The sequence below is a fragment of the Orcinus orca genome, chromosome 10 (assembly GCF_937001465.1).
Source record: "Orcinus orca chromosome 10, mOrcOrc1.1, whole genome shotgun sequence".
Taxonomy (NCBI): Eukaryota; Metazoa; Chordata; class Mammalia; order Artiodactyla; family Delphinidae; genus Orcinus; species Orcinus orca.
The window spans coordinates 46952947-46967155 of NC_064568.1; the positions used below are offsets into that span (position 1 = coordinate 46952947).

A 14209-nucleotide genomic window follows, 5' to 3' on the forward strand; every position below is an offset into this window, starting at 1 on the left:
AACACTGCCTTGCCTTTCCCTTGAAAATCCCTGTAAAGACCATGACCTAAACCTTCCCCTCACTCCTGACCCCTGACTCTTCACCACCTTGGTGGCTTACCCATGTGGTCCAGCATGGAGTGCCATGCCTCCTGTCTCTAGGATCAGTGAGTATAATAAAGTTTGGGTCTTTTTTTCTCCTGTGCCTCTCCTCTGTCTCCTCTTCTGGCTGCATCTGACTGACCAACTCATTAAAAAAAAGTGCAAACACCAACTATACCATCAGCTGGAACATCTTTGAACCATGGGCTGCACTTCACTAAGGGAGTGGCGAGAGCCTACAGCCTGTTCAGCCTTTTCTGCAAAGACAGCTACTTCATGGAGTTGGCTGACCCCCTGGAATCCCACTCAGGCTTGATCTTGGATGTAATATTTCCATTTAATGATAGCACTTTGCTGAGCCTGTCCTATTTTATTAGCAGCATAAGTGAGTACTCACTTGAGGATGGACAGCTCAGGTCTTAAGGTCACATACAGGGCTTTGGTGGTCAGGAGCTCTGTTTCCATTAGGGCCAAAGGCCAGCTAGGAGTTGCCATTTGAAGGGGGTGTATCTGGCAGCTATCTTCAGTATTCACCAGTCCAAAACCCAAGGGGCATATGTACCCAAGTAGCAGTCTCTTGTTGCCATAGGCTCCAATCCTCACAAGTAAATCGCCAAGATGTGGAGCTCCAGAGGGCTGGCAAGCACCATTGGTCCCAATGACGGCGTCCATGCCAAGGCATCTTGCACAGCCTCTAGAGTCTGCTGCTGGTGGGGATCCCATCCAAGGATGTCTGTCTTGTGAGTAACCATGACATAAGGGACCAAAAGAATACCCAGGTGTGATACATGTTGCCTCTGACAGCCAAGAAGGCCTACCAGTTATGGAGGCTCGCTCTTGTTGCCGGGGGCTGCCAAGGACAGCAGTTTTCGGCTGACTTTATCAGGAATACTCCTCTGATTACTGGTCCAGGTGGCTCCCAGAAACTGCACTTTTGAGCAGGTCCCTGCATCTCATCAGTGTTGTCGGCCCTTCCTGCATGTCATAAGATCTACAACCTTAGGTACGGACTGGTCAAGGTGTTTCTTGGTCAGGCCAGCAATGAGGATGTCAACACAGTGGATGAAAAGTAGTTCTGGGGATAACTGGGCTTGCTGCAGATCTAGGCCGACCACTGGCGATGTATTGCAGGGGAATTGAGGTATCGCTATGGACTAAATTGTGTCCCCCCTAAATTAACATGTTGAAGCCCTAACCTCCAATTTGACTGCATCTGAAGTCCTAAAACGAGAAATGAAGACAGATTGCAAAAGTGTGCTTATTCTTCAAGACAAAGGAAGAATAACCCTGAAGGTGATTCAGAGATGATCAGGGTTTACCACCTCGGTTTCAAACAGACCAGACAGCTTCCACAGAAGCCATGGGGGCAGAGCCACCCAGAGCCTTGGGATAGACTCCCGTGGAGCTCTGACTCCATCTGAGCTCTGGATGCTCCCCAGAGCGTCCAGAAGGTGGGACCATCACCCCAGTGGTCCTGGAGGGCAGAGGACCGACCAAAAAGTTATTCTTGAGCCTTAAGATCTCATGTAACTTGCTTTGCTAAGTTTTGGACTTGCTCAGGCCCTAGCACACTTTCTTCCTTCTGATTTCTCCTTTTTGGAATTGGAATGTGTGAGATTACAGTGGTCTCTGCCCCCAGTTCCTGGCACAGAGCCCCTGAAACCCTTGGAATTTTCTAAGTTATAAGAGCTCTAGGAGCATCTTTTGTTCTAATATTTGGTCTTTGACCCTGGTTCTTGACACAGGGGTCCTGAAACCTTTGTAATTTCCTAAGTGATAGGAGCATCTTTTATTCTAATAAAGCAACTCTGGGTGAGCTCCTGGATGAGAGCTGGTCACCAGAAAGACCACACCATGATTCAGAGCTCGGAATTTTCAGCCCCCTTCCCCCAGTCCCGTTCTCCTGATAAGAGAGAAGGGCTTGGAATGGACTTAATAATTGACCATGCCTACACGACGAAGCCTCCATAATCATCCCAATAGAACCAGGTTCAGAGAGCTCCCCAGTGGGTGACACATCCTGACTCCACAGGGACAGAAGCTCTTGCGCTCAAGACCTTCCCAGCCCTTCCCCTATGTATCTCTTCATCTGGCTATTCATATGTATCCTTTATCATATTCCTTTATAATAAACCGGTAAATGTAAGGAAACTGTTTTCCTGAGTTTTGTGAGCCACTCTAGCAAACTAAACCCAAAGAGGGGGCTGTTGGAACCTCTCATCTATAGCTGGTTGGTCAGTAACACAGGTGATAACTTGGGCTTAGAACTAGTATCTAAAGTTGGTGGGGGTGGGGGGATGAGGTGTGTGTGAGTCTTATGAGACTAAGCCCTTAAGCTGTGCGATCTATTTCCACGTAGTGTCAGAATTGAGTTAAATAGTAGGACACCCAGCTGGTGTTGCAGAGAATTAGTGTGGGGGAAGCCACCCACACACCTGGTGACCTCAAGTGTAAGAACTGAAACGTTCTGAGTAGTGCAGGTGACACAGGAGGGAAGAACTGCAGGTTTTTTCAACATACAATGTTGATCCTATAACTGTCCCAGCACTGTATTTTGTTTTTTTTTGTTTGTTTTTTTTTTGTTTTTTTTGCGGTACGCGGGCCTCTCACTGTTGTGGCCTCTCCGGTGACGGAGCACAGGCTCCGGACGCGCAGGCCCAGCGGCCATGGCCCACGGGTCCAGCCGCTCCGCGGCATGTGGGATCCTCCCGGACTGGGGCATGAACCCCGCATCCCCTGCATCGGCAGGCAGACTCCCAACCACTGCGCCACCAGGGAAGCCCCCAGTACTGTATTTGGGAAGCACATAATCTGTCTGGTTTCACAGGTTCACAGCCGGAGAGGAACTCTGCCTCAGGATGAATCGTAGCTCAAATCTCACCCATATGTGATTTAGATGAGAATTTGTGGACTTCAGCCTTTCCACTAGGAGTGCTGAATTAAGACTTTGGGGCTGTTGGGATGGAATTAACTTATTTTGCAAATGAGAAGGACATGAATTTGGGGAAGCTGGACTCAGAATTTATGGACCAAATGTTTGTTTCCTTGAAATTCATATATTGAAGCCTAATCCCCAGGGTGATGGTAGGTAGAGTTGGGCCTTTGGGAAGTAACTGGGGTTAGATTAGTTTATGTGGGTAGGGCATTCATGATGGAAGTAATGTCCTTATTAGAAGAGGAAGAGACAGAGAGCTGCTCTCTTTCTTTACAATGTGAGGCTATAGCAAGAAGATGATGGCAGCCAAGACTCGAAGGATCCTTACCAGAACCTGACCATGTTGGCAACTTGATCTTGGACTTCCCAGCCTCCAGAACTGTAAGGAATAAATGTCTGTTGTTTAAGCCACCCAGTCTGTGGTATTTTGTTATAGCAACCCAAACTAAGACAGCTGCTAAAGATATGTCCCTCCCAATCCCCTTCCTCCCAAAAAGGGATCAGGCCCAGTTATTTTTATGCTTCAAAGAATAATCCCCTCATTATGCAAACTCTTCCAGGTAATAAGAGAATAAAACAAAACTTCCAAATTCATTTTGCAAAGCAAATTGAATCTAGTTCTGTACTTAAAAATTAAAATAAAATCACCACAAAAAAATGGATTTTATTCCAGGAACACAAGGAAATTTCATTTGGAAACTTGTCAGCAAAATCGATTCTGAAAAGAATGATAAAACCATAACATTACACGAACAGATTTTTAAAAGTCGGACAGAACTTAGCATCCATTCCTAATAAAAACTTAAGTATAATAATAATTTGCTATAGGGTATACTACATGCCAAGTATTGTTTCAAGTGCGTTACACTTACGAACTGATTTTATCCTCAAGGCCCTATGAGGTAGCTCCATTTTACACATGGAAGACAAAAGGAGGCAAAGCAACTTGCCCAGGATCACACACCTAAAGAAAGTGGTGGAGGCAGGATTTGAACCTAGGCTTCCAGGCACAAAATCTGTGCTCTTTACCACTATAACATATTGCTTCTTCTAAAAATAGGAATAGAAGAAAACTTCCCAAACAGAGTAGAATATTTATCACAAACAATGAGGGTGAACGCCATATAAAACTGTGAAATCCTAAAAAACCTTTCTCCTGAAAGTTAGGAACAAGACACTGAACGCCTGTTATTCAGTATTCAACATTTTAAAAATATTTGCGCTCATGCACGACATAAGTGGCATACAGATTAGAATTAAGAGAACACTAATCGTTACTTATTGTATACCTAGAAAAGCTAGGAAATGAAACTGAAAAACTCTTCAAACCAAAACTAATCTAGCAAGGTAATTGGATCCAAGTAAAATTTTTTTTAAAATCACTAATTATTAAAACACTAGCAATAACCAGTAGAAATTGAGGTGTGGCTTTTAAACGTAGCCTCTTTTCCTCCAACCAAGAGCCTGAGTGCTTTTCTAGCAAGTAAGGATATTCACTGCTACTTAGCACCTAACCCGGATGGGTGGTGGTCAGCTAACAGGGTTATGAACAGTGCTGGACCCCTCCCTCCAGAGACTTAGTGTGGTACGGTATGAGCAGAACCAGAAGATAAAAAATTACAATACTCGACAGAGGGTTCTCTACTAAAGACATAACCAGTCATGTTGAAATCAGAGTAGAGGGCTGGACCCGTGTGTTCATATGGGGTTAGGCTCTCCCCTGGAATCTGGGAGCTTCCAAAGTAAAATATTTTTAAAAAGAAAGTCCTATCGGTTTAAAAAAATGAAAATAAACACCAAAAATATAGCTATAACAGAAATTTAAAATATTCACAAATGGCAAATTTCCAGTTCTGTCCTCGGTTCAGTAATTTTTTAGGCTCCTAATAAACACTCTAACATTTTCTGAGATGCCTCACCCAGAATCATATCTAATTCTTATTTTCTTTTTTTGTTTTTTTTTGCGGTACACGGGCCTCTCACTGTTGTGGCCTCTCCCGTTGCGGAGCACAGGCTCCGGACGCACAGTCTCAGCGGCCATGGCTCTCGGGCCCAGCCAGGCTCCGGGCGCGCAGGCTCAGCGGCCATGGCTCACGGGCCCAGCCGCTCTACGGCATGTGGGATCTTCCCGGACCGGGGCACGAACCCGTGTCCCCTGCATTGGCAGGCGGACTCTCAACCACTGCGCCACCGGGGAAGCCCCTAATTCTTATTTTCTTGAGCCTCAACTCTCTTCCCCTTCTTCTCCACTGTCTCGGAGACATAAATCACAGCTCACAAAAATCTCTCTCCTCTAGGTTATGTGCCTGACATTGCCCCTCTAACCTCCTCCTCCTCTGCCACACTGCTGATCCTGTCATATTGCTAAGAGGAAGAGGGTAGCTACCAGGGGCAAAGATCCCCTAGCATTGAGGCCCTACTACAAGGATGGAAAGAAAAACTTGTGACTGATACATGACTGTAGAAGAGGAAATCCCCTGAAGAGATTTTCTTATGCCTTTGAGGTATGAAAGTTGGCCCAGAAGATAATCACAATAATTAAGCGTACACCTCTCACCTAAAAATCAGATGACAGTTGCAGGCATCTAGAACTAGTTGGTAAGGAAATCAGAATGGTGTGACTCTATTATTTTGTCACAAACTTCATTACTGTTCATTCCAATCATCCAAGAATGCTAGGAACTGAAATTGCCATGGAAGTTGAGTCTTCTTTGCAGTAAACTTTGATGCTGTTCTTGTACTTAGACAGCAGGGTGGAGAAAGCTAGTACAGAACCGGAGTCTGTGTTCATGGCAAAGTACATTATCACTGGAACATGACAGCTGCCTCCAATACCTAGATACATACATATATGCACACACCTGCACACACTCAAACACAAATCCATTAACTCTCTGAGGCTGAGGTAACAGTAGTAAGACTCTAAAGGACACAAGGAGAAGATATGAATGAGGCCTTTGTATTTGATATCCTATGATACCCATCTTTAGAAATTTTAGGTCTGGTGGTGAAAGGGGAGTTCATGCCCACTTTAAGCATGGTTCAGTTGGAGAGGCGAGTTTTTAAAAGCTATTTAACAACTAGAATATGCAAAGTATTATCTATATGCTAAAAGAAATAGATACTATACCCAACCTGAAAGCCTACATGAAGTTAGTATAAAAGGACACAAAGGGGCATTAGGTTGAGAATTGACAAGGCAATTATATAACAATTGCAAATTACAGCACAGGTTAATTCAAAACACTGAGGTCAATCAACAGGTTAGGAGGAAAAAAGGAGCATTTTAAGAAGAAAGTCCTTCAGAGATGACCTAGATCTTAAAGGTTCAAGGGACACAGATTGGCCAACAGGAAGAAAAGCTTTTCTAGGTAGAGAACACAAGTGATGAGAGTCTAGATTAAAGTAGTTTTAAAAGGGCCACATTCAAGAGGTAGAAAGTATGACTCAGAGTCTTGGAGAATGACTTTATATAAATGGTAAAATGGAGGAGGTGGAATAGAATAAGGAAATATCTCTTTCCTTAAGAATATAATTGTGGGACAAATAATTAAGAAACAAGATAGATTTTAATTTTTTTTAAAAGTGAAAGAAGGGAATTCCCTGGTGGTCCACTGGTTAGGACTCCTTGCTTTCACTGCTGAGGGCGCGGGTTTGATCCCTGGTCGGGAAAGCTCCCCCACAAGCCGCATGGCGTGGCCAAAAAAAAAAAAGGTGAAGAAAAAGGAAACCTACAAGCACATGAAATGTGTAGTCCTTAGTGGGGAAGGATGGTACTGTTACTCCCACTCTCTCACCTTCCTGACCACCAGAGAGCATTTAGGGAATGATCCACTTTGATTAGTGGTTCCAAGAGGAGACCAGGGTGAGCATACTTCTTCAATAGAAACCTTAACTCAGAGTTCCTTGCTGTCTTAGAGAATCACGTCTTAAAAAACAGACCGAGCCAGACCTGACTGCTTTTCTCCAATGTGAGTTCGCTGGTGGTGATTGAAAGTAGAACGCTGACTGAAGGCTTTCCCACATTCAATACATTCATAGGGTTTCTCTCCAGTGTGAACTCTTTGGTGCACAGTGAGTTGTGAGCTGTCACGAAAAGCTTTCTCACAATCTTTGCACTTATATGGTTTCTCCCCAGTATGGGTTCTCTGATGTACCATAAGGCTAGAATTATGACTGAAGACCTTCCCACATTCATTACATTCATAAGGTTTCTCACCAGTGTGAATTCTCTGATGAATAATGAGGTATGAGTTTTGATTGAAGGATTTTCCACACTCATTGCATTTATAGGGCTTTTCACCCGTGTGAAGTCTCTGATGTCGAATGAGACATTTACTCAGACTGAATGCCTTACCACACTCATTACATTCAAAGGGTTTTTCTCCAGTATGAATTCGCTCATGGTCAGCAAGTTGAGAGATCTGATTAAAGGCTTTCCTACACTCACTGCATTTGAATGGTTTTTCCCCAGTGTGGAGGCTCTGATGTCGAATAAGACATTTACTTCGACTGAACGCCTTGCCACATTCATTACATTCATAAGGCTTCTCCCCAGTGTGGATTCTCTGATGGTCAATAAGATTTCTGTTAGAACAGAAAGCTTTCCCACACTCATTACACTTGTAAGGTTTCTCACCAGTGTGAAGTACCTGATGGCGGACAAGGCTTTTACTCCGACTAAAGACTGCTCCACATTCATTGCATCCATATGGTTTCTCCCCAGTATGGGTTCTCTGATGGTCAAAGAGTTTGGAACTCTCATTGAAAGCTTTTCCACATTCAATACATTTATACGGTTTCTCCCCAGTATGGAGTCTCTGGTGTTGAATGAGATGGGAGCTGTGGCGATAGGTCTTACCACAGTCACTGCATTCATAGGGCTTTTCCCCTGTGTGGATTCTGAGATGGACTATAAGCTGAGAGGTCTGCCTGAAGGTCTTGCCACACTCATTGCACTCATAGGGTTTCTCCCCAGTGTGGATTCTCTGATGCCCAATGAGGTGAGAACTCCAATTAAAAGCTTTGCCACATTCATCACATCGATAGAATTTCTGCCCCTTCAGAACTCCTTGATGTTCTGCAGGACTGGAGGACAGGTCTGGATGTCCCCCAAGTTCCTTATATTCATCACACCCATCTTTTGTGGATTTATTTTTATCTTCCTCTGTTATTTCCAAGAAATCCCTTTCCAGTCTGGTCCCTTCTTCACCTGAGGGTTGAACTTCTAGCTTCTCTAGAGCCTCTTCACAGGCATCTCCAGCTTCTGGTTCTCCTGGAATCATTCCACAGAGTACTACTGAGGTTCTATCAGATGACTTCAAAACTTTAGAAAGTTCCTGCTTTGGAGGCAACTCTGAACTCTCCATCCTGTTCTCACCTGCTGCCAAAAGAAAGAAGAAAACAACTTTCACTCATTTCTTGTCCTACTGAAGAAAGAGAATCATCAGGAGTCTATGTACTTGAAAAAACTTCACATTACACGTAAGGAATGAGGAGACACATTAAGAACAGGAGAGGGCTTCCCTGGTGGCCGATGCAGGGGATGCGGGTTCATGCCCTGGTCTGGGAAGATCCCACATGCCGCGGAGCGGCTGGGCCCGTGAGCCATGGCCACTGAGCCTGCGTGTCCGGAGCCTGTGCTCCGCAACGGGAGAGGCCACAACAGTGAGAGGCCCGTGTACCGCAAAAATAAATAAATAACAGGAGAGAAAATGGGAAATGGCTCAAATTTTTCTTCATGGACAGAAAAACAAAGAAGGGAAGCTGGTCAGTGGAGGAGGGCGGAAGAACAGCCCTCAAGACAGAGGGATGCTGAGCCAGCACAGCCAGGTGAATAGGCCAGTTGAAAGGCAAGAGACCAGACTGTAAAGCACGGTGTGATCTTCCAGAAGTCACTTAGATGTGATGTCTCCTTAGTAAAATGAGGAACCCTAAGGTCCTTTCCAACCATGACATTGTATGGTACCACACTTCTCAGCAAAGATGTTGGGGAGAGAGAGTGGTGGCAAATACCTCAAAACAAATATGAGAAACAATGTGGGCAAACCTGAGAGTAGAAAGCAAATTTATATTATGAGGATGTGATTAGGAAAAAGTGTACATAAAGAAGTGATTCTGGTATAACAGGACAGTGACAAGATTTGAAGAAGTCATGGGTAGAGAAATACTGGGGAAAAGTATTGAAGGGGAAAGCAAAGCTGTAAAATTGGGTACCCCCTAGTCCCTGGAGCACTGGACTGGTAGGTGTCAGTAGACACTCCTATAAAAATTAATTTTTATAATTTGAAACGTAAATCAAAATACATGTTTTGTATCTTGATAATCTGGAGTCATAATGAGACTGACCAGCTGAGTATCTGCTTTTGAATTCTAGATTTTTTGAATACAAAAGTTGGGAGAAGGCAGAGCAATCACGGTCATACCTAAACACAGAAATATTGGTTCCTTTCAATCACATCTTAACCAAGGCCGCAAGCCATCATACCACCTTAGCATACGGAAAGTTAAAGATATTTGGTTCATTGATTCTAAGCTCACCCTCTCCAGAGTAGGCTACTGCCCTAGACCGGTCAACCCCAGAACGTGCCCTGACAACAGCCCCTTCCAGGAAGCAGCCCTGCCCCTGTCTTTCTGAAGGGGAAGCTGAGGCAACCATGCTTTGTGCCAAGCAACCCAGCTCATCCCATGATGGACAACAGGTGATTGGAACAGGGCCAAGCACTAGACCCCAGTGTAGCTTATCTGTAGATTAGTCATCAGCCTCTGCGTGGCCTGGGCCAAAGTACTGCTCAAACAAAGATGATATTTAATGGCTGAACCATCCTTGGAGTCCCTTTTTACATAAATTCTAAACGGAAGGATGGAAAAACTAAGGAAATTACAAGAGCTCAAGCTGAAATGATGCATGGAGAGTAGGCAACCATCAGAAGCCACAGCAAGCAGAATATAGGAGGAAACAAAGTCTAATTAAGAAGGAGCTCGGAAGGGGAAAAAAGATTCAGAATAAATAAAGAGAATGGGTATTAGTGGGAGGAGCAAACGGATACGCAGGGCAGAGCTGTCTTACGACACTGGTGTAAAAATCCTTTCACTTCCACTGCTGAGGTTCCCACGTTCCCAGGTCCCCACAAGGCTTCGTTTCCCGAAGTCTGGTCTAGCTGGTCAGTCTGTTCAGGGCTTCCATTCCTTTAGTCTTACTGTAAGTAACTTAGCTCATCACTTACAATAACTGAATGGCACTCTACTCCTTCCAACTACAAACTCTAATAAACTGGCCCAGCTCAGTTAATAATAAGGAGAATGTTAATAACTATTAAAGTGGGTGATGATGGAGAGGGGTTCATTATACTATTCTCTCTCTTTGTCTTTTTATATTTTCATAATAAAAAGTTAAAAAAGAAAATGAATATACCAAAGAAAGTGTAAAGAAGACAGACTCTAAGTACCGGGGAACAGAGTCATTACCCAGTGAGGCCAGGCTGCAGCAATTTTCCAGCATGATGTTCCAGTACAGGGCTCTCTGGCTGAGTGCCAGACCTTTCCACTTTTGCTGAGTATAGTCCACAGACAGGAACTCGAACACTGCAGCCTCCTGGAATGACACGTTTCTCCTGCTCAGGGACATTCCCAGTCTGAGGGGCAGAGTCATTAGGGGCACTGAGAGCACAGGGTCGGGGCCCTGGTGGCAAAAGGGGTGGGGGGAGGGTGGGAAGCTGAAAGGACACATTAATAAAAGGAGAAGTCCAGGGCAAGATACAGTCAATGAACTCAGTGGACGGAAGCAGCTCCAGGGGAAGCAGTTAGGCGGGGAAGCCACAGGAGCAGACTCAGAATGGGCCAGAGGCCCGGAGATGAGCTCTAGCTATTCCTGGGCCACAGACTTGGAACTCAGGAAGCTCACCTGGGGCCTGACCATCCGGAGCACAGTTGCCGCTGCTTGGTCTCCTACGTTCCCCACTTGGGGAAGGGCAGGCACCGGGGAAGCATGCTGAGCTGAGGGAGGAAAGAAAGCTCTGAGTGGGACCAGCCCTGCTCTTGGCTCCAATGAGGTCTGGATCCCAGCAAGTGGATTCAGGAGAACCCAGGTGGCTCCACACACACGGACCCTCATCCCTGTTCCATAAAGGCATTATCCTTTGTGAGCTGTGAACCTTTCCTGAAGGCAAGAAGGTCCCTGTTCAAACTGAACTGGCGGTTCCTTCCAGCCCTCTCTCTCCCACTCTCGGAAGGAAGCTACACTTCTGACCACCTTCTCTCCCATGGCTTCCCCAGCAGCAGCCTGCCTGGCCTCCCCCTCACCTCTCTGCCCCTCATTCCCTGGCTTCTCTTCCTTCACCTGCCCTCTCATCACGGACACGGCAGGCGTTCAGGTCTCAGAGGTTCTCCTTTCCGTCTCTCAGAAATCTCATTCTCTAATGCTGCTCTCACAGTTCCTTGTTCTCTCCTCCACATCTAATACAAGCTCTAATTGCCTACTGAACATTTCACCTGGTGTTCCACAGTAGCATAAACTCAGTGTCAAAAACGCATCTTCTTACTATCTTCATTTCCTATCTTCCCACGTTTTGTTAATGATTCCAGACATCAGTCAAAACCTTTAATTTACACTCTTTTATCTAAACCCACATCTAACAGATATTCCCCAAATTGATATTCAGATTCAACACAATCCCTTTCAGAAACCCAGTTGGTTCCTTTGCAGAAATTGACAAGCTGATAATAAAATTCACTGAAAATTCAAGAGTTCCAGTACAAGGCAAAAGAAACTTGAAGAATAAAAATAAGCTGAGGGAATTCCCTGGCGGTCCAGTGGTTAGGACTTGGCACTTTCACTGCCATGGCCTGGGTTCAATCCCTGGTCAGGGAAATAAGATCCCACAAGCTGCACGGCACAGCCAAAAAAAAAAGAAAAAAAAAAAGGTGAAGGATTCACACTTCACAATTTCAAAACATTTGACAAAGCAGCACTCATCAAGACAGTGTGATACTGGCATAAGGATAGACATATATCAGTGAAATAGATTAAGAGTCCAGAAGTAAACCGATACATCTACGGTCAACATATTTTTGACGGAAGTCCCAAGACCACTTAAAGGCGAAAGAGACTTTTCAACAAATGGTGCTGGGACAACTGGATGTACTCATACAAAAGAATGAAGTTAGACCCGTACCTCAGACTATATATGAAACTTATATGGACAGCAGGCCTTGGCACCTGTTGCAAACTGGCCCCACGGCTCTGTGTACCAAATCACAGATGATGGCTAGCTTTCCCTGAGGGCATGGAACCCTCTGTCTCCCACCATGGTTAAGCAAATTTTTAAAAAAATCACTACCTTCATCCACGATTAAAACAGAGGCCATCATCTCCTATATTTGCTACAAACCAATACCTAGGCAATGTCTCCTGGACTCAGTGAGCACTGCTAGGACTGACAAAATAGAGACAACCGTAAACTGAGATGGGAAGAAGGCTCACACCAGAAAGCCTGTCATCACTCGGATAAAAGAAACTGCAGTGCTGCTACAAGGGGATGGAGAATCAATTGAAGAACTACTTTGGAAGCTGCTGAAGTTCTGGCAGAGAAATGAAGCTTTGCTGCGAAAGAAGGGGATGGAGTAAGGAAAATAAATACACAGAGAAAACAAAAGCAAAGAAAAACTGAGAAGTGATAAGGTACATAACTGAAGGCCTATAAAAAGAGACTTGAAGACACAACAAGGGGAAGCTGAAGAGGAAAGGTGCCTCCGGAGCGGCAGAGGCAGGCTCCAGCCTTGCTGAGCCGCAGCAGCACCAACGGGAGCTGCTCAGGAGGGAGCTGAGAGTCAGAGAAAGAGGCAAGAGACTTTCCCAGCCAAACCTGCAGAAAGACTGGGGAAGAGAAAGACACTCAGGTGCAGAGAAATCCGGGAGTGAGACGCAACACAATGAACTGGAGACCAGAGAGAAATATTTTGAAGAAACGCACCCAGCGGGAAATGTAAATGGCACTGACCTATCTCAGGAAATTGAGACCCACAGGGAAATCAGCACCAAACATAAGCCTCCAAGCTGACCTGTTCTGAAGCAGCTGCTGCAGAAATGTCCGAAGAGGTCAGTGAAGTATTTGTAAAGAGGTGATGAGAAGATGGACCAACAGAAAAATGAGGGCAACTGTCTGTGAATATGGCAAAAGATTCCAGCCCTCTGAGCCCAGCCCCTGCAACCATGAACATGGATAAAAGTTAGTGACTTCCTGGGACTTCCCCGGTGGTCCAGTGTTAAAGAATCCGCCTTCCAATGCAGGGGACGATGGTTCAATCCCTGGTCAAGGAACTAAGATCTCACATGCCGCGGGGCAACTAAGCCCACACGCCACAACTAGAGAGCCCACGCGCCATGGAGCCCGAGCGCCACAACCAGAGAGAAGCCCGTGCACCACAATTCCTACATGCTGAGACAAAGATCCCACATGTCGCAACTAAGACCCGACACAGCCAAAAAAAATTTAAAAAAAAAAGAAAACCATTCCTTTAAAAGAAAAAAAATAGTTAATGACCTCCTGGGCCTTTCGAAGTCTGAATGAAAGCCCCACAGCATAGTAAAGAGATGGGGCCAATGAGCTGAAACTGCCCAATTAAATTTAGGTATCCTAATGCCTCAGGGTTCCTTCCAGGTCCCAACTAGCTTCTGAGGACAGAAGAAAAGCTTCATTCATCAACTTGTTAAGATTATACCACAAATGGGAGCCCCCAGGCCTGGGGAGCAACCTGAGACGGAGCAGGCCTCTTCTCCCCCAGAGCTTCATCCCTCCGCCCAGTTTCATTCCCAAATGAAAATGGCTTTCAAAAGAACAGGGGAAGGGCTTCCCTGGTGGCTCAGTGGTTGAGAGTCCACCTGCCGATGCAGGGGACACAGGTTCGTGCCTCGGTCCGGGAGGATCCCACATGCCACGGACCGGCTGGGCCCGTGAGCCATGGCCACTGGGTCTGCGCATCCGGAGCCTGTGCTGCACAACGGGAGAGGTCACAACAGTGAGAGGCCCGCATAAAGAACAGGGGAAATCCCAAGCAATCGTGTGGGCATTTTTCAGGGACATTTTCTTCTTTCTGTCATTTTGCTTTATCATCTTATATGCAATGTAATTTTGATTTCCTTTTAAAATCCTCATTAAGTAGTCTCTTGTTCTCATGTTTTTCCTGCCCAGTGAG

The 14209-nt window shown here is 45.4% G+C and overlaps 1 protein-coding gene across 3 annotated transcripts; it reads right to left on the reverse strand.

Annotated features, from left to right (window-relative positions):
* Positions 1–3667: 3667 nt before the first annotated feature.
* On the reverse strand, positions 3668–12488 carry ZNF852 (zinc finger protein 852). Of its 3 annotated transcripts, none has more exons than XM_033402085.2 (3): positions 10920–12488; positions 10484–10610; positions 3668–8396 (listed from the first exon to the last, which is right to left on the reverse strand). In XM_033402085.2, exons 1-3 carry the CDS (start codon positions 11127–11129, stop codon positions 6946–6948), a joined length of 1788 nt encoding a protein of 595 aa, XP_033257976.1. In that variant the 5' UTR covers positions 11130–12488; the 3' UTR covers positions 3668–6945. The 3 variants fall into 3 exon arrangements, with proteins under 3 accessions (XP_033257976.1, XP_033257975.1, XP_049549601.1); XM_033402084.2 differs by having other exon boundaries at positions 3668–8399; positions 10920–12487; XM_049693644.1 differs by lacking the exon at positions 10484–10610 and having other exon boundaries at positions 10920–12487.
* Between the last annotated feature and the right edge of the window lie 1721 nt (positions 12489–14209).